Here is a 19305-nt window from a genome sequence, read left to right as displayed (position 1 = left end):
GCTTGGCTTTGCGAAATGTAAAGCCAGGGGTACGCCCCTCTGTCTCCCAAACCAGACCCTAAAGAAGTGCAGTTCTTAATACCTAGTAAGGGCACAAACGGCTCATATTTGATTTACATTTAAATCAAGCTGTGGTGCATTACCATGAGAACATTACAACCTGTATTTCCAGCATAGTCACTCAGCTGTCACGCATAGATGCTGTCAAGTCAGGGAGAAGGAAAATCGAGGACGCCCAAAATAAATAAAACAATATGCTCGCACACACCGCAGATGTATTGCATCTTGTTTATTACGTGCAGCTCTTCTTCCACGGCTCCTCCCACCCTGTTAAGAAAATGTTCTGAAGGTTTCAACGTGGAAAGCTCAGCAGTTGCTGATGCAAAATGACAGCAGTAAGGTGGTTGTGATTTGCACCACCTACAGACCAGGTCTGAAGGCTTTGTTTACAAGCTGCAGGACTCTTTGCACAAGGCTGCGCCCAATTTGGTGCACCGGAAATCTGGTGGTGAAACAGTATATTTAGTTGTATTAGGAAATTGAAACACATCCTAAAGACTTAGAGCACTAAGTGCTCCTTGCATAATGCTGTGTTACATTTATAAGATATCCAAGCCTGGCTCTGACTGGCTGCAAACAGACTTTTGGTGAAAAATGAAATAAAAATACAGACGGCCTGGGAGAATGTCTTCCAGATTCCTCGTAAAGACTTCATACCAATTAGCAAAGTTAATCCCAACGTGGGTGCAGCAGGCTTTACATTAGACCATGCAGATACTGGGACAGGACTTTGGTGTTTACAATACCAATACCAATATTTACACAGGCTATAGGCTTGAGTGATAGGAAACAAGACTTGCCACGAGAGCAAGGGAGGTGGTATTGCTTAGAAGGGGAAGATAAACAAAGTTATTACTACCAAGAAAGTGGGAAGACAGGGCTATGTGGGCTGAATTTTGTCCTTATTTGGCTTGGGGGAATTATGTGATTTTATTCTATGACTCAGAGTTGTTTTTACAGCATTTGCGTCACCCAGAGAAGTTGAATCTGCATAAGGCCCAGCGTGTTCCAGGAGGGAATATTTTGTTCTGTAATGTGAACTCGCTAACACAGACTGGCAGCTTTCTTGTTTTGCTTTTTTTATTATCACCACCACTCAGGCACAAACTGCAAAATTTCTCCGAGCCGCCAGGTTGTGTTACCACAGGCAAGCAAACGCAGCATCAGGGAAAATCCTGGCACTTGGAGAGTCATTTTATAATTCAGCAAGAGTCATTTTCAGTTACTGAGGGGGCTGTAAGCTTTTGGTTTGCCTCCTTCAGCCTCCGTTCGCATGTGGAAAAACACAAGCCTGTGCGCTGGTTAGGTAATTTAACTGCTTTCCTCAGTTCCACCCGGATCTGGCCTTATTTCACTTTCAGAGCCTCTCCCATTATAAGTCATCCCATTAGAGGTGCCACAAGTTAGTCACTGCCCTGGAGCGCTTGGGGTTTTTCCATCCAGGAGGGTTGTTGTGGGGTTTGGCACGCAGCGGCGTAAGGGGATGTCAGAGCCGAGAGGTGAGCTCAGGCACCGGTTTGAAGATACAGCAAATCCAAGCAAATCCAAATTTAGGGCTCTTCAGGCCAGATCGCAGGCGCTGCAGCCCTGTGATGCAAAGTGCTGATCCAGTCCTGGCACGCGCTGCTTGTTCGGACGTGTCCGAGTGTTTCTGAGAAGTTATTTTTGTGCTGGCAGGCTCCGCGGCAGGTCAGGCGGTGTCTGTCCGTGCGGCTCTGCGTTTCTGCAGGGCTGGATGGCGTTTCTCTTCCTGCAGCTGGCACGGAGCTGTCAGAGAAGTATGACGCCGACATAAACACCCTGCTGGCTAATTTGACAGAAATGAGCCGCCGTGCCCGCACCCGGCGGCACTGGGCAGGTGGGATTTTATTAGGGGCCGCGGGAGAGCCTCGGCCTCCCTCCCGTGGCTCGGGAGCGAGCAACAGCTCGGTCAGGGCTGAAACCCTGAGCAAAACCAGGTTGTTCTTGCTGGCTTTTGTCCTTCAGGTGGTCGGGATTTGCCAAGGAAAAGTCCCAAGACTGAGCGTAAGGTGCAGGCGTCTCAGACCGCGTCCTGGCAGGGGAGGCACTGCTCGATCCCCTGCTCTCTGTCTCCTGTGTCCGGAGGAGAAGGAAACACAGCCAATGCGATTATCGGCTCATTAGCCAAATCCCATCAGAACCGGCCACTCCGCACATTCTTGGTGATTTAATTCCCCCATTTAATTAAGTCCTCCCCTAGACACGATTAGCTCACATTAGAGACTAATTACCTGTTAATTTTCAATTTGGCCCTGACTGAGCTTTCTTGCCTCATGTCAGATTTGCTCAAAAACAGCCTCTTTCATCTCTCGGTCGGGGTTTCTGTTGATCTTGCTGCCTCCCATGACATGTGCATGATGGCAGCGTGCTGGGGGGCTTCTGGAGATGCTGTCCCTTCCCCATCCTGCTTGGTTCTTCCCACCCACCTGGGAGCTGCCAAAGGGATGTGAGTACCCAAACCAGAAATTATTCACTGCACAAAACTTTCACCTTTGCAGCTCCTGCTCCGCTGGTGCCCACCGACTGTGGGCCTTGAGTGTTTTTTTTTGTTTTGTTTTGTTTTTTATCTGTTCGAGTGTCTGTCACGCCAGGGGCAGGCTGGACCTGAGGGGGCTGCATGTGGCCAGGGCTGGCTGCAAGGGGAACTTTTGGTGCATGGTGCACGGGGAACGTTTCCGGGGGTCTGGTCTCTGTTCCAGAGGGTGCTTCTGCATTTTATTCATAGGATGGTACAATGCGAAATGCAGAAGCTGTCCAGGAAACAGAAGGCAATGCTTCCCCCACCGCCACACCCCCTGGATGTGTTTGCAAGAGCCGGCCTGCTATTTTGGTGCGTTTCTGCCGTGCAAAAACCTCCTGGCATTATCTGTTAATCGTGCAGCACAGTGTCACGGTTTCGACAGGAGGGGGTGACAGTCCTCTTCTGATCCACGCCAGCCTGTAGCTGTCTGCTGTTAGGACACTTCTTGAGAGGATGGTGGGCTGTGGGTTTGCCTCTCCCCACACCACAGAAAGCAAAAACCTCGCTTCTGCCACTGGCCAGGCGAGCGCTGCGAAGGCTGGGTGATGCCGGTACCTGCGGCTGTTCCCAGGAAAGTGAGCACAGGTTTTGATGGGAAGCTTCACCCCGCAGAGGAGCTCTGGGATGTGTGGCTGCCTCAGTGAGAGGCTGGCAGTCACAAAGCCCAGGGCTGCTTGGAGCATAGTTTTAAATTTTTTAAAATTCATCAATTCCACAACCTACTCGTTAATTTGCAATTTTTAAAACGCACCACTAAAAATCATAGCAGCAGCCCCAAGCAGCAAGATTTCCTATCCTGCTTTCCTCTGTCACACCCATTGCACTGACAGCGGAGAGTGCGGGTGGGCTGCCACCAAATGCACCCAAGCAGCTGCTGGCAGTGCTCACCAAGGAGGGTGAGGATGTGTTCTGGGTGTCTTGCAGGATGGAGGGATGTGTGGCCAGGGCCGTGAGCTGAGCTGCTTCAGGAGCTTGGGACACGGCTGCTGCCTCAAACCCTGCAGTGGTGAGCTGGAAAAGTGTGCTGTTACCTGCCAAGTGGGCAAGGAGACAAATTATGAGTTTAGGAGACGTGTGGGAATATCATGGGAGATTAAATGATCCTGGCCTTCCTAGGTGCACGAGGTGACCCCAGGGCAGGACCAGGCTCCCTGATCTCCTGGGTTTCCTCCACCCATCTGTGCCATAGGAGCGGGGACAGGAAGGAGATGGCCTTTGGTGGCCCTTGGTGGTCCTTCAATCTGCTGTTCTGCCCTGCCTGTCCTGCTGTGGGGCACCGGGGTGAAGGTAGGTGCAGCCATGCAGAGCCAGGCACGGTGGCACTTCCCCATCCCACACGTGCACCTGCACATGCTGAATGTGTGTCCCCGGCACAGCTTCTCAGAGGAGAAGTGTGAAAGCACTGCTGAAATCAAAAGGAACCAATAACCATAGTAAAAAATTCTGTGTAGAATCAAAAATTTTTTTTGAGGGCTGCGGTGTCTTGCAGAGCCCTGGTGTGATTTATTTTTAATGCTGCTTGTCTAGCGCTCCTTCACCTTTCTCACAGCCCAGCTTGAGCAATGCGGTTCTGCAGCCTCGTAAGTTCCCCTGCCTCTTACGTGTGGTGTTCACCTCCTCATTGTTTTCTGCTTCCCACCGTACTCACAGAGCAGATGTTCTCTGTTATAACTCAGATCGGGCACGGTAGCTCAAGCAACTTGTTGCAACACACTTGTTGCTAAGGCGCAGCTGTTGCTAGCACAGCTTTTCTGACAAGAGCAAGAAGAAGTTTCCCCACTGTTATCAGGCTTGTGCAAACCCGATGCAACTTGCACAGCATCAGCAGGCAGCCCCAGCACAACCTAGAAATGGTGAAGTGGTTTGCAGGCTGCAGCTTTGCTGCTCTTGAGCTAGTGGGAGACTAAATTTCTCTGAGCTGCCAGGTGCTAGGCTTGGGGCTCGGCACCAATCTTTTCCAAGAGCGCAGCGCTCGTGTAGGAGTTATTTCCTCTGTCACTGTTGGTTTGGTGCCTCAGAAAAAGCTATTGTGCCTCTTCTCCATCATGTATCATACTGTCCTACCACTGGCAGGAGGCAGGGGCTTTTGCACGAGCAGTAGTGCTTGTCCTCATGTCAGCAGCCCAGAAAATCACGGCCTTTCCCCTGCCTCCCCCAGTCTCCGACGACTTTCTTCATCTTAGCCCAGTGTGAAACCTGCACACGTGTCAGGCAGCAGACATTTGAGCAGCTGCATTGCTGGAGGATATAAACCATTGCAGACAAGCTCTGTTGAGGTTTGGAGGAAGCTGCGTGCGTTGGGGACTGCACCAGCTCGCTTCCTGCAGCAGCGCTGGGTTTCCCACCGAGTCCCACACACCCCACATTTGGGCTGCCCGAGTTTCTCTGTCCCGTGCCCATGGCCCATCCTTTCTCAGTGGTTCTGCATGCAGCTTACCTGCCCAGCACCACTGCAGGAAGCTGTCACTGCTGCAGGCTTCCTCATGCCCAGTTCCTTGGCTAGGAGGGGTGAAAGGTGTGTGTGTGGCTGCTTGTAGCACATGTTAGCTGGAGCGAGGACTCGGCCCCAATGAAAAGCTTTTAGTGAGTTCTCCTGCTGTGCTTTCAGCCAAGTTCTTGATCTGGGGCTCGATTATTCGGTGAATGCATTTCCATTTTGATTATATGCTCGGGAAGGCATGGTAAGTTCATTTAACAAATCTTCCAGATCATCTGTAAGTATAAACTGTTCTCACCTTCTGCTTAGTGTGCTGATTATTATGCTGTTGAAGTTCATTTCTGCATAGATGATTGGCTTCTTTCCTATCTGCTGGCACCTAGGTTAGACAACAGAATTGTCCTTGTGTGTCAATTAACAGGTAATGATGAGTGCTTGGTGTGATGGGGTGCTCCGTGTCACCTGGGGCTCAGAAGCAGTAGTCAGGTGGGGAAGTACGACAGCGAGCAGAGCACAAATTACCTTGCAGCATGGTGTCATGGCCCAGGAGAGCTTCTGCTTTGCTCCCACCAAGCACCTGAGCTGGCTCCAGAGCAGGCCCCTGATGCGGGGCCAGGTAAGTGGTGAACAAGCCCCAAATGTCTCTGCTGTACAAGGGGGAGAAGTAGCACTGATCCTGCTGCGTTGGTGGGAGATGTTAATCACCGGGAGGTAAATAACCTGCCTGCCGAGGCCTGGGGGGGCTGTTGGCTTCGATAACATATCGCACACTGTGGGTTTGTTGTAGAGAGGCTGTTTCAAAAGGCGTTTGCAGGGCTGTGGAAGTGGCTTTATTAAGATGAATGGACTCGCCAGCCGCGAGGGAATTATGCAGCGTTTCCATCGGCTAACAAGGAACTGAAAGCAGTCACTGCCGGCAGCCTGGGGAAAGCGCAGCACAAGGAGCTGAGCAGGAGAAAAGCATCTCTGGGCTTGTCACACAGGACAGAAATGACCCCGCAGACACCACGGGGCTGGGGCAGGGCAGCCAGGACAAGCTGCATGAGCCCAGGCCCCCCAGGCCCCGCATCCCTACACAGCAGGGAGGGCAGGCTGGCTGGATCCGGCACTGCTGGCCGTGGGTTGCCTCCCTGTCTGCCTGTGGGACGCAAGCAGCAGCTGCTCGAAGGCAGAAGCGAGAGCAGGGGAAGACGGCAGCGGCCCAGCCCCAGGTCAGGTTTCACCAGCAACCATTTGTCCCTGAAATTAAACATCTGAGCATGGCCAGGAAAAAGTAGTGTAGTAGAGGCCAAGACTCAGAGTGGAGAGGTGGTAGATGTAGATTCAAGTCCTCCTCAGCTTTGGTTAATAGAGAGCCAGGTTCCCTCTCTCTCCCCAGGGCTGCTCTGCGTATTGCAGGGAGTGTCCCCATAACCCCAGCGGTGTTCTCCCTACGCTGCAGTACTGCAACAGGAGGTGGGAACTTGCTTCGAGGGTGGGTGCCTGTCACTGCTCCTTCCCCGCTAGGAAGTGCCATGATTGATGAGCACGAGCGGGACGTGAAACTGGGTCAGATGAACGGGCTGAACCCCATGAGCTGCTGTGGCCAGGATGCTATCAGAAAGCCCTCGCACCAGGCAGTGTGGGGGTGTTGACCTTGATGGAGCCACGATCCGTCCCCGGGGTAAGAAAAGCTCTTCACTTTGTCTGCGGTCGGCCTGAGGTGTCACTGAGCTGTAGGCAGGGGTTTGGGCTGTCTGACGAGCGCTCTAGCCTGTGGTTTGCGGTGCTCTGCGTTTGCTTCAAACTCCCTACTCTAGAGTGTGCTGTTCCCTTTCAGAAGACGCTCGTGCTGTTGGCTCCAGGTTCCTGGGTCTCCGCTCCCACCACAGGGTATGGCTGTGGTGCAGCACTGCCAATGTGGGGACGCAAGTTGGGGTGCAGCGTGGAAGCCCAGGCCAGCACAGTGAAGGCGAAACCATGCAGCGGGCCGTGCTTCGGCCTGTAACGCCTGCCCAGGGGGCTGGACAGGGCTTGGGCAGGGTTATGCACTCCCAGCAGTGAGATGTGGTCACTCAGCAGAGGCTGCCGGTGGGAATGAGGGGCTAAAAGCACCTAATTAGTCTTTGAGGTGAGGCGGGTTTATGTCTGAAATGGATAAAGTTCTCCACACAAGTCCCTCAGACCCAGCAGTGGTAAGGAGGGTTGGTAGGGCTGCAGCGGCACGAATGGTTCCCTGAAGGACCTCAGGAAGCACCAGCAGGGATTATACAATTAGGGATTTCCTCCTAAGGTTGTTGGTGTGTGCAGGACAGGGCTGTGCGCGCGATGCAGCTGCTGCCGTGGGAAGAGGGAAGCGGGCACCCAGCTGCGCAGGAAACTGAGGCCGGGGTCGGGTGAGGGGACACAGGGTCCTGGTGCCACCAGTGGGGACACAGGGACCACAGGTGGTGGCCAGCGGCCTGTGTAACCAGCAGCAGTGCTTGTTGGTGGGGAGCATGGCTAGACCCTTAACCCACATGAAGTTTTCAAGTGAAACACGTGGAGGAGTGAGGGGGTTGGCCCTGCGAGGTGCGCCCACGGAGCTGAGCCAGGGTGTATGGCACCAGCATGTGCTGCCTGAGTGGAGTGGACTCCTCTGGGTCATGCTCCAAGTTCTTTTATTCTCCAAATTCTTTCATTCTTTCACCGGCAGATCAGATGAAAACATTTAGTTACTTTTTTTTTTTTCTCCTAGTGGCAGCACATCCCTGGCCTCAGATAACAGGGGCAACACAGCTCGTGAGGAGGAGCGCTTGGCGGCAAAGCATTGGCAGGGCAGAGAGACAGCGGTGAGGGCTGCTTCCAGCCCCAAGCCCTCACCAACCAGCCCTGAGTCATGCTCTGACAAATGTCAAGGTGTGGTTTAAAGCCTGAGTTGTTTTCTTTTTTTTTCTTTTCTCAAACACAAGCCTCTTTTATCTACCCCTCGGTAGTCAAGCTTTTCTACCTAAGCAGACTGGAAACTTCTCCTCACCAGACCTCTTTCTCACGTTGCCATCTCATTTCGGCACCAAGGGTGGTCAGAAAACGAAGCTAGAGCTGCAAGGGCTGGCAGAAGGCACTGTGGTGGTGAGCTTGATGCTTCTCCAGGGCCCTGCCCGAGGCGCTCGCAGATCGATGCTCACTGGCCAGCTGGCTGCCCACAGCCAGAGAGTTTCCCAGAAATGGAGACCTCAGTGCTCCCCGCAGCAGCTTCCCCACCACACTTGTGCTGAGGCAGTCGCATCTTCTCAGTGCTGTGGTTGGGAGGCATGCGTGGGCTCGTGCGGGTCGGTGACACATGGGAACATGCTGCTGCGAACCTCGGAGCTACTGCTGTGAGCGTGGGGCAGCTGGTGGGCTGTGGGTGAGAGGGCTCGCGATGGGGCAGCACGTGGGCTGCTGTAGGTGCTCCTGCCTCCGGACACTGTAGCAGAGGTGTTGAGGATGGGTTTTGTCACGAGGCTGGTTGCAGCTGCTGAGCTTCATAGGTTGGATGCTGATGGCAGTGCTGGTGTCAGAAGCACGTGCTGCGATGCTGCTGCGGGGAGCCAGCAATACCTGTGCCGGGCTGCGTGAGGCTGCCTGCAGCAGCAGCCCTCCGAGGGATGCTCCCTGCCAGCCTTCCTCCAGCTCAGCCCTGCATGCCTGCTGGAAGGTGCTTCTGCAGCATTGCTGTCGGGGCTGCTGATTTTGCAAGAGGCACATCCTGCCACCATCACCCCCAGATGTGACTGCTGAGGTGCATGCAGCTCTCAGTTTAACAGCCCCCTCAAGCCCCCAGGACCTGCCAGCCCCCACTGCCTGTTGTACATGGAGGAGATTCCCACTGTCCTGCTGTCTCTCCAGGAGCTGAGCATCTCACCAGCTGGCTTCAGCAAGGGAGGGGCAGCCAACAAGCCACCATCTCTTGCAGAAGGAAGTTAGGGAATGTGTTTTGCCAGGTTCCTCATGATGCCCATCTCGGCGATGGAGCTCTGCAGATCACAGAAGCTCAGCAGTCCTTCCTGTCCCAACCTCATCGATCCGATGCAGCGGCCATGGGAGTAGAGCAGGGAGGCACAGGAGAGCCTGCACATCGCAGCAAAACTCTGGTTACCTGGTACAGATCAGCCCCTCCTTGCTTCTGACAAGCAGATTTGTTGCTATTTTGCAAACCAAACAGCAGGTCCAGCCCCTGGGGAGCTGCTGATGGATCACACTCCAGGTTGTCCCCGAGCCCAGCATACCCTCCTTGCTGACCCACTGCCTCCACTGCTTGTCTGCATCATGGGGAAAAAGGAGACAGGACTAAAGCTTCCCCCCTACCAGTTTCCTTCATGGCCCCTAAGGCTCACAGTCTGCTTTCTGCAAGCAGACAGGTTGTGATTTCCTGCTATTCTCGTGGGAACCAGGGCCTAAAGGGAATACACCAGCTGGCGAGTGCCCAGCCCGTGGCACTTTTGTCCCCATGAGGTCTCCAGCAGCTTCAGCTCAGTGGCGGTGACTGCAATGCACCCAGGTGGGCTTTGCAGATCTCTTTCCTCCGGAGTGCAGTCAGCGGCGTGCAGAGCAAGTGGACAGGATGGGGGTGGCCCGGCAGGTGGTGGGGAGAGGCACACAAGCCCCAGCTCAGCACCCCCAGGCATGCTTTCTTTGGATAAACTCAGTGCTGTGTGGGTCAGCCCCTTCCCTCCACCCTGCCCTGCAGCACCTGCCTGTTTGGATGCTGGTTGGATGCAGGTCACTTTACAGAGGTGCCAGCCAGATGCCTTAAGACTGAGGGAAAGCCAAGACAAAGCCAAAATAATGCAGCTGGCTGCTTTAATTTGCAGGAAGAGCCAGGCAGCAGCAGACTGGTTTCACGGGTGAATCTTTCCTGCTGTATCAAGCATAAATTAATCAGGTATTCCATTTCCCGAGGGGGAAAAAAAAAAAAAAAAGCAGAATAATTCACTTAGAAATAAAGACTAGAGCCATTTTTCCCTTTGACATGTTGAACGCAATTACCTGAGGCATGGGAGGCTGAGATAACTCACTCATTCAGCCCCCACTCTCCACAGAGACTGTCATCATTCTGCCAGAAAAGGCTTTAAAAAACAATTCACCGCCTGAATGCTAAAACGGTGCCACGTACCAAACCTGTCCTTACGATTTCCACGCACCAGCTGCAACATCACAAGCAAAACTGCTCCCTTCGACAGGGCAGTGTTTGTTATTCTCAGGGCCATATATACCATGCAAGCTCCCTGGTTTTGCTGTCCCTTTTCCCAGCATTGTTGGTGTCTCCTCCTTTAGGAGCAAAGCTCACTGACATCCTATTTGGAAAGCTCAATTAATTGCAACCATAAGCCTGTGCTTGCCCCCAAATATAACAATGTTTAGGCTGCACCCTCCACTCCCACCCTCTTGGCCATTATCTAATAGGCAGTGGAGTAATGGCTTTGGGTAATGCTGTTTGAATGGCAGGCATCCAGTTCTGGGCTGTTTAAATTTTTTTTTTTTTTTTTATGGTGGGGGGAGTGTAGTTGGGCGGGGGGAGAAAGCACCAGTTTGGATTGTCTGCAATCCCTGTTTTGCTTTTGGAGCTTTAGAGGACAGACATATTCTTCCATCTCCACTAATCCCCCTCTGATACTGAGGATTTTCCTGCCATTAAATGATAGCTTGCGAGAAAAAAAAATGCCAACTTTCCAGAGGCAGACCCATGCAGCTAATGGCAGCCTTGTGAGCAGGAGGGAGGACACAACCACTGCCTGGCCAGGTAAGTGAGGTATCTAGATGCTTTCTGCTGGGAATTTTAGTTTGGGCTGCTCAGTGCTAATCTGGTGATGCTCTACGCCAGCACCTATTGCCTGGGGAGGCGGCCAGTCCCTGATCATTGGTGATCTTTTCCCACCTCAGATAGGAGCACACCATCGGCACAGCTGGTGGGCAGGATGTGGACCAGCTCGTGAAAAAGATCAGCAAAAAGCTGCAGGATTCGCTGAGAAGCTCGGTGGTGGAAGGAAGGCGCTCAGCAGGAAGGCGCGGATTGCTGGGGACTGCATCAGTTCAAAACCGTGTGTGAGAGGATCTTCTTTCTTAACATAGACCTTGCTATGGGAAAATGATGCAGGCAAATGACAGAGGCTGAAACCTGCCTCAGCTCTTCCTGCGTGCTTTTAGATCCCTCAAGTTTGCCTGCCAGACCTGAAATGCCACTAGTGAATAATCAAGGTAATGTTTGCCATCATTTTAAATGGTGAGTAGTACTCTTATTCTGCATTACCCAGTAGTGGGTTAGACAGATTGTTCTGAAAGGTGTAGGTTAGATACTCAATTATTGCAATCATTGACTCTTCATCCTTCTAAAATCTATGCAATTATTATTTTTTTTAGTTCTCTCACTCTTCTTTTCAAATACCGAATTAGTGTATTATGTAAAAGAGCAAAAGAGATCATCCCTGGGTGGAATTTTGTTTATTCCTTAATCTCACTAATATGTTTTACCTTAATGCTGCATTTCACTTTTTTTTTTTTTTTTTTTAACACACACCTCATCTGCACACCTCTGTGCCAATGAATTGGAGGCACTGTCCAGCTGCTGCCCTGTCTGCCATGGTGTTAAAAGCAAAGAGCATCCTTTTTGGGGGAAGAATAAGAAAGGCAAGGCAGGAATGTTTCATGCTGTGGTCGTCAGAGGAGATCCGACCAACAGTGGAGACCTGGTCTCCTGTGCTCTGAGCAGCAGCTTTGCCCGAGGGTTTGGTGGGGTTCAGGCAGAGGATTTGGGTAGACTTGTCTTTGCAAGAGAAAGAGGGAGAATGCCACAAAAAGTCGCTGCCAAGGGGCTCCTCTGAGCTCCTGTTGCCAGGGGGGTGTTTTCTAGTTAGCTGGTCCTCAAGGGCTTGCTTTTCACGTACTGCACAGTGCAAGGAGTTACATTTGTAGATAGAGATCTTAAACCTGTGCTGTGAAATGCCACTAGAAGGCCTAGATTTGGCTCTAATATACCTTGTGCATAAAGAGAACAGGCTGGAAAATGGCTTGGATGCACACTTTATCAATCTATTAGAGAGCAAACAGGGAGTGGAAGGAGAGGGTTTTGCTCATTTCTACACCGCACACAGTGCACGTAGCTGCTGGGGGAGGTCTGCTCCAAAGGCCAGAGACACGACCGAGTTTGGGGCAGATGTAGCTGAACATTGAGCTTGCCTCACCTATAGGACAGCCTAAGCACGTAAGTCCCTCTGGATGTCATCCTGAGCCTGTGAAAGGCTCTCGTTCCAGAAGCAGTACTTCCATCAGTCGTTTCCAGACAGCCACCTGCAGCCAAACATTTGTGAACAGGCAAATCCTTAATCTTTCTGGACCTCAGTTTATGTAACTGCGTATCAAAAACAACACATGCCCCTGTTTGCACGCAACGACATGGAATGGTGCAAAAGGCAGCCAAAGACAAGGCCCCTGTGCAAAGACAGAGCTATCTGAGGTTTGTTGTCCCCTCTCTTAGCCTTAGGATCTTCATCTATTGCCTACCTAGGGCCCTGCACGAAGGGAACTTTCCTTTAGCTGCAGCTCAGGAATAAGTAGAATAGGTCAGGAGAAAGGAAATCAAACAATGACAACCTGCATAAAATCCTTTCCACCTCTCAAAGTCCTTCACTGTTGTTTATTCTCGAGAGTCACTGTTTTGCTAATTCTCCGGTCACGACAGCATCGCCAGGCTTGGTGAGACCTGAATTTCAACAGAGGCCAGAGCTAAAGTCCTTCTGGGTTGCTCCCTCCACGTATTTAGATCTGCTTTCCGCACTCAGTGCCCAGGACAGTTCGACCAGACCCAGGCTGGGAGGCTGTTGTGTTGACATGCCGTCAGCAGGGACCCGCGAGGCAGCTGGTTTCACAGGTCTCATGCTTGAAGAAGCCACAGGCACTGCAAACTCACAGATACCATACCGCGCACGTTGCTTTCAAAAAGGATGGAGGAAGGGCAGAGCAAATGTGGTTCAAACTGTCATTTGGTCTGTGCATTAAAGCCCTAGGTGCTGGGAAAATAATAGATCGATGTTTGCTGAGCCTTCCCGTCACATCGCCTCACAAGTCTGTCTTAATAAAAATCCCCTCAGGAATACAGCTGTAGTGAGCAATCACTGTGCTGCACAGCAGCGGGGAGAGGCGGTCCTGCTGCCGGGAGCATCCCTCCAGACAGCAAGCCAGAGCACGAGGGAAAGCCCCTTCCTTGCCCTTCGGCCCCTGGGGCTCGCCAAGCACTGGCAGAGCTCCTGTGGTCCCAGCAATGCTGTTAATAAAGCTGGCTGGTGGTAAAGATGGTAAAAAATATGAAAGGGTTGTGCTTGTGTGGGAGCCAGCGAACAGCAGCAGCACAAAAATCATGCAGTAGCTATACCACTGTTTCCTGCTAATGACTGCATGGAGAGGTTGCTGGTGTGACTTCATTTCAGCGAGAAGCAGGTAGGATGTGCCTTTGAGAGCAGTTACAAAATGAGATCTGTATTCTGTTCCTGCTCTCTAACAAGTTTATTTCTTAGGCATCTGGTTGCCTAGGTGTTTTTTTTTCTTCTTTTTTTTCTTTTCCACCACACAAAAAATGTCTGTCTATGCAGGCTGATGTCTCCTATTCCTCTCGTTCTTCTCTGATTTGTCCCCAAGAGCTTTCACCTTCTCTTCCTTGTTGGACATCTGCCTGCTTGGGACTAACTTGAAAAGAAACCACAGTACCCACACACCTCCCAGGTGTCAGGCTGATAAAATGACGAAGTGGCTGATCCCATCAAGCCTAAGACACTGTGGTGACTGTCTTGAGAATTGGCAAAACAGTAGAAACTGTGCTGGAGGGCGCGGAGTATCTCATTTGTGATGAGATCACTAAGAAAGCATCTGAACACTACTCCTGAATTTGTCTTTCCTCATGTCTGTCTACTGAAACATAGCAAGAATGTGTTTTTAAATGCTGCACAGAATCCTTAGCAGCTGACAGTTCCCCTTACAGTGCTGCACCAACTCGTGGTTTTGGTGGAAAAATGCTAGACTTTATGAACAAAGAAAAGAAAGAAGCAAAAAGTGTGAATATTGACTTGCCCAAGGGAACTAACTGATCTCCCTTGCCTGCTGCTGGGACAAGCACACACTGCCCTCCTCTCTTCCCCACACAGAAATGCTGCAACCCACACACATCTGATGGTCATCACACCATCTCCCCTGGCCAAACCCTGTCCCATCAGCTTTTGGAGACCAGTCATGGGGATGCTGAGAAATGACAGAATCACAGAGTGGCTGAGGTTGGAAGACACCCTCAGAACTCATCTGCTCCAAGCCCTGCTCAAGCAGGGCCAGCCAGAACAGGTTGCCCAGGACCATGTCCAAGTGGCTTTTGAAGATCTCCAGGGAGGAGACCTCACAACCTGTCTGAGCAGCCTGTTCCACCCAGTCTAGATGATTTCTGCCCTTAGGGAGAGAAACTCTTCAGAAAGAATGGTGTAGGGACCTGACACTTTCTCAGAGGGTTTATAAAACACCAGCAGAAGATGTCTAGGAATTGCTTACAATGGATTCTTGGTCAGCATGGACATATGGGTAGCCGGTGATAATTAGCCTGGCTAGAAAGGAGGCAGAGGCAGCACAATTTTTCTTCTCTCAAGACTAACACATTTACTAATGATGTATCCCGTTTCTCTCCTCCCACACCTCCATGGGGTCGGTGTGATCCTCTCTGGCAGTGATCCTCTGGGTGCCCCGTGCCCATGCGGTGTGGGCCTGCGTGCGGTCCTGCCCGGCCAGCTGTGTGTGCACCCAGGAGCGGAGCTGCTCCGTCCTCTGTGACCGTGCTGGCCTGGGGCAGATCCCCAGCGAGTTCCCTTGCGAAGCCTCCTCGATCAACCTGGATAAAAACAGCATCAAGTTCCTCGCCGAGAGGGCCTTCGGGACTTTGCCTTCCCTCAAGTCCCTGTCCCTCAACCACAACAACATCTCCTTCATCACCCCGGGAGCTTTCAAGGGGCTGCCCAGCCTGACCGAGCTGAAGATGGCCCACAACGAGTACATCCGCTACCTCCACACGCGGACTTTCACCGCCCTCAGGCGACTGGTCAAGCTGGACCTGGCGGATTGCAACCTGTTCAACATCCCGGACAGGATCTTCATCGAGCTGCCAGCCCTGCAGGAGCTCCTCTGCTTCCAGAACAACTTCCGAAGGATCCCAGGTGCCATCAGGGGCATGGAGAATCTGACCCACGTCTACCTGGAGAGAAACAGGATCGAAGCGGTAGCCTACAACTCCCTGCAGGGCCTGATCAAGCTGAAATACCTGAATCTGCAGGACAACAGGATAAATGTCATCCACGAGCGAGCTTTTCAGGGCTGCAGAAAGATGGAGTACCTGTACCTGAATGACAACTTGATCAGTGAGCTTCCAGAAAACTCCTTTGACGGCCTGAGGTTCCTGAAAATGCTCAACCTGGGGGGGAATTTCCTCAGGAACGTTTCCAACACCTGGTTCCGGGACCTGGTGGAGCTGGAGGTCCTGTACCTGGACCGCAACAGGATCAACTACATTGAGGAGGGGGCTTTCGAGAACCTCACCAGCCTGGTCTCCTTGCACTTGAACAGCAACAACCTGACGACCCTGCCCTTTTCTGTCTTCCAGCCGGTGTACCTCCTGGGGCGGCTGTACCTCTTCCGCAACCCCTGGGAGTGCGACTGCCGCATCGAGTGGCTGAAGGAGTGGATGGAGAGCTACGGGCTCGTCAGGGATATCCCCTGTGCCTCCCCGTCCTCGGTAGCTGGGATTGACCTGATGGACGTGCTCTATGACAGATCACCAGAAGGTTACTGTCTCGACCCGGTGGAGCTAAACGTCACGTCCGACAGCACGACCCCAAGCGGAGAGCCTTTCTCTACCACGGAGAGCAAGTTCAACAGCCTTATCTCTAAACTCTTGCTCCAGATGGGCCTTCCTGAAGAGGTGTCAAACACCACCGAGGTCTTCAGTAACGCCACGCAGCTGGATGGACTGGCTGATGGGGTTTCTTCTGGGGCAGGGGAAGATGGCCGCAAAGCCGCCGCCTTCTCTTTTCAGCTCCCAGCACTTCTTACAGTGGTTGTTTTGCAGAGCAAGTAGTCCAAGGGCTGCCTGGAGCATGGGTCCTGCTTAAGCATTTAGTCCCTGTCCCTACCTAGCCCTGGGCACCACCTGGGGCTGCTATGCCAGCTCTTGCAAAAAGGAGAACGGCACCTGGGGAGGGTCTGGAGAAAGACAGCATGTTGACTGAGACCTCAGACAGGGTTTTTATCCTTTCTCCCCCTGCTATCCTGGCATATCTACAGGAAAACCGGAGAGACCCGTTTTCATCAAAAGTCTTCTCAGAGGAAAAGCTATTTCAACACAACAGCATACTCATTAATGACTGTTTCAAATGTGTTCTTATTTTTCAACAAATATATTGTTTCAAGGAGTATGTTGTTTTTATTTATAGATTATTTCATGGCCTGACAGCTGGAGCAGAATATGGTGAATGTGGCCAGGCTGTACTAAATATATTACGTTTCTACCACCAATGTATATCACATGGCATGCCATATTATACAGTGCTAACCAACCATACTGTCATTTTCTTTTATATGACATCTTATATGTTTTGTCGTTGAAATCTTCAATGAAAGCTGCTACTCTGACCAGAAGGATTTATATTTTCTGTATTAGAACACATTAACAAAACAATTTGATATTTTCCTCTCAAAAATAAATTAGTTGCTCAAAAAGATTTTATTTTGAGATCCTTGAATTACTCCAGAATTCTTTTTGAAGGCTCAGTGGGTACACATGAATACCCCTTTAATAGTCTAGAGCAAATGGCAAGGTGTTTATTACAGCACAAAGAACAGAAATTTTGACTTAGGAAGTGGCAGTGCTTACATCTGTGTTAAGTAGCAATGCTTTAAAAACAAAGTGACTATATAGAAATACACCTGTGTGATATTTTAATTAATTAAATCCTTATACATAGCTTACCATACTGTGGTGTACATGCTCATATGAAATTATATGACATATACAATCCTTTATTACTGCTAAAATGTCATGAAATGAGAATAAAACTGGAAATGAATTAAAACAACCCTTTCAAACATTTCCTTAACACCACCCCCACTTTTTTTTTTTTTTCCCCATCCTCACCTTTTCATGAAAAATTCAACATGAACATGAGTTCCAGATATCTTGAAAGCCCCCATGGTCTGGCAGTCCTAGGCATCAGCCACTTCTGAGTCACAGCAAGTTTTATTTGCCTGCTGAGAACAAAAAGGGCCACTGCAAGCCCGTGAATGCTATTTAACCCAGTGTCTGTGGGTGAGAAGCTGGTGCATGGCGGGCCCAGCCTGGACCTCCTCAGCCCCTGTCCCTTCCCCAGTCACACCCTGGTGACTGCCAAAAACGTATGCACAGGAGAGGGCAGCTGGAGGTAGACTTTGGGCTTTGAACAGCTGAAAAGTATTGGGTAACAGACGTTCAGTGCTTCTGTGCTGCCTTAAATCTGTGCTTTTCTGGCAAAAAGGGCTCAGCGCTGCAGCAAGGATGCCTTGGGTCAGGTCTGTTACCTCCTGCCAGGCCAGAGCAGCCATGACCAGGAGTCGATGCCCTCAGCCTCAGGCAGAGCCAGCATCTGAGCATGTTGGGTGAACAACCCCACAAAATGTCCCGCAGCCCCTGCAGCAAACTGCGGTGGTGAAAGCCAACACAAGCCCTCACAAAATGACCACACATTCCTAATCTCCTGGAGCAGCTGCTTTGTGAAACATGGAACTGCCTTTCCCCCCCCCCGCCCCCCATCAAGCTGTGCCTGTGCATTTTGCCAGCAAAAAGGCAGCACCTCCAGTGGCTTCAGGACACATTTGTGTGAGCAGCCTGGTTTGGTGGGCAGCACCCTGTCCAAAAAGATCTACTGCTTTATAATTAGCACCAGGAAGTTCTAAGTACAGAGAAAAACACGCATTCCTTGTTGTGATGGCTCCCCAAGCTATCTGTAGCTAGACCGCATTTTTTCCTCCAGTGAAGAAAGATGCCAGATGGTTTGATAAATGCCTATTTGACCTGTTCCATGAACTAAATTCAATGAGTTTGGATTTCCAGGCTATTTATGAATCCATTAATCTTCTTAAATGCTAAATTCATCTGTGTATTATAAAAGGTTGTTTTTCAAACCCAATGCAGCCAAATGCTGTAGAAGTGCATTATGTTAAGGATGCCTTTACAGGAGCAGTATTTCATCCTGTCAGGAAAGGTTTATCAATAGGTTTGACACAGATGGTAGGACACTGGGCACAAAAGGTCATATTTCACTTCCCATAGCACGGATGCCTAACGAGTTTTTATAACCCACGCTTTCATTCTCTGCACTGAAATACATCAAAGCTGAAGATTGTTTTACTGAGTAATGGCTACAGCATGGCCTTCAAGTTAATTATTGCTTCAAAGACACTGCTTCTTTATCCACAAGAATGGCAGATTAGATCTTAAAGTGAAACATCTCAAAATGTGGGTTTTAGCAGAGATTGCGCTGTGAGGTGAAGGACAGGGAGACTGTGCGTGATACTTTGCTTCACAACAACCAGGTCTAGAACTGTACAATTCTGGGACAATGGCCTCGGGCATCAATAAATTGAACATATCATGCAGTCAAATACCCTGAGTGCTTGCCCCTGAAAGCTTCTCCCTGTGGTGCTGTAATACAGCCGTGACTGCTGAGGAACTGTGTGCTGCGTGTAATGGGCTTTCAGTTCCCCCCAGCAATGGGGGCAGACCTCGCTCCCTCCTGCTCGGAAACCCCATTCTTACCTTTGAGCCCTGGAAAGATCAGCAGTCTGTGGTCCTAATGGTACGGAGCATCTGGCACGTGAATGCTCCAGCTCCATCAGTAGAATTGTGTACATCTCTGCCTAATGATGGCTTTCCTCCCCTCTCCTCCATCTCGCTCCTTCCCCATGGCTCTCTGTGCCCAGCTTGGGCGGGACAGCAAAATATTATTGCTCAAAACACTGAGAGGACTTCCAGCGCCGTGAAAGCTTGGGTCAGACTGCAAGTGCCCACTTTGTTCTTTCATGAGCCCTGTTTCACAGCTCTGGAAGTGTTCCGCCTCTCAGGTGCCCATATCCATACCCAGGAGCAGAAGGGAGAAATCAGAAGCACAAGGAGTGCTTCATCCCTGCTCAGGACCACATCATCTGGCATACACCCTGATGCTACTCCTAAAGAAGTGCATGGGCATAGAAGGGACATGACAGTTGCCCTCAC

At 51.0% G+C, this 19305-nt stretch overlaps 1 protein-coding gene across 26 annotated transcripts; it reads left to right on the top strand.

Moving 5' to 3' along the window:
- The first annotated feature begins 320 nt into the window (after positions 1-320).
- Positions 321-17115, top strand: NYX (nyctalopin). 26 transcript variants are annotated; one of them, XM_040545540.1, is made up of 6 exons: positions 6365-6702; positions 7756-9141; positions 9854-9924; positions 10716-10782; positions 10923-11237; positions 14738-17115. In XM_040545540.1, exons 5-6 carry the CDS (start codon positions 11141-11143, stop codon positions 16135-16137), a joined length of 1497 nt encoding a protein of 498 aa, XP_040401474.1. In that variant the 5' UTR covers positions 6365-6702; positions 7756-9141; positions 9854-9924; positions 10716-10782; positions 10923-11140; the 3' UTR covers positions 16138-17115. The 26 variants fall into 26 exon arrangements, with proteins under 26 accessions (XP_040401468.1, XP_040401457.1, XP_040401454.1 ...); XM_040545533.1 differs by having other exon boundaries at positions 10613-10782; XM_040545523.1 differs by adding an exon at positions 2006-5283 and having other exon boundaries at positions 6546-6702; positions 7756-10782.
- Positions 17116-19305: the final 2190 nt, after the last annotated feature.

Source organism: Cygnus olor, chromosome 1 (assembly GCF_009769625.2).
Source record: "Cygnus olor isolate bCygOlo1 chromosome 1, bCygOlo1.pri.v2, whole genome shotgun sequence".
Classification (NCBI taxonomy): domain Eukaryota; kingdom Metazoa; phylum Chordata; class Aves; order Anseriformes; family Anatidae; genus Cygnus; species Cygnus olor.
Note: the sequence above shows the minus strand (reverse complement) of the source record. Positions and strands in the feature narration are given on the sequence as shown.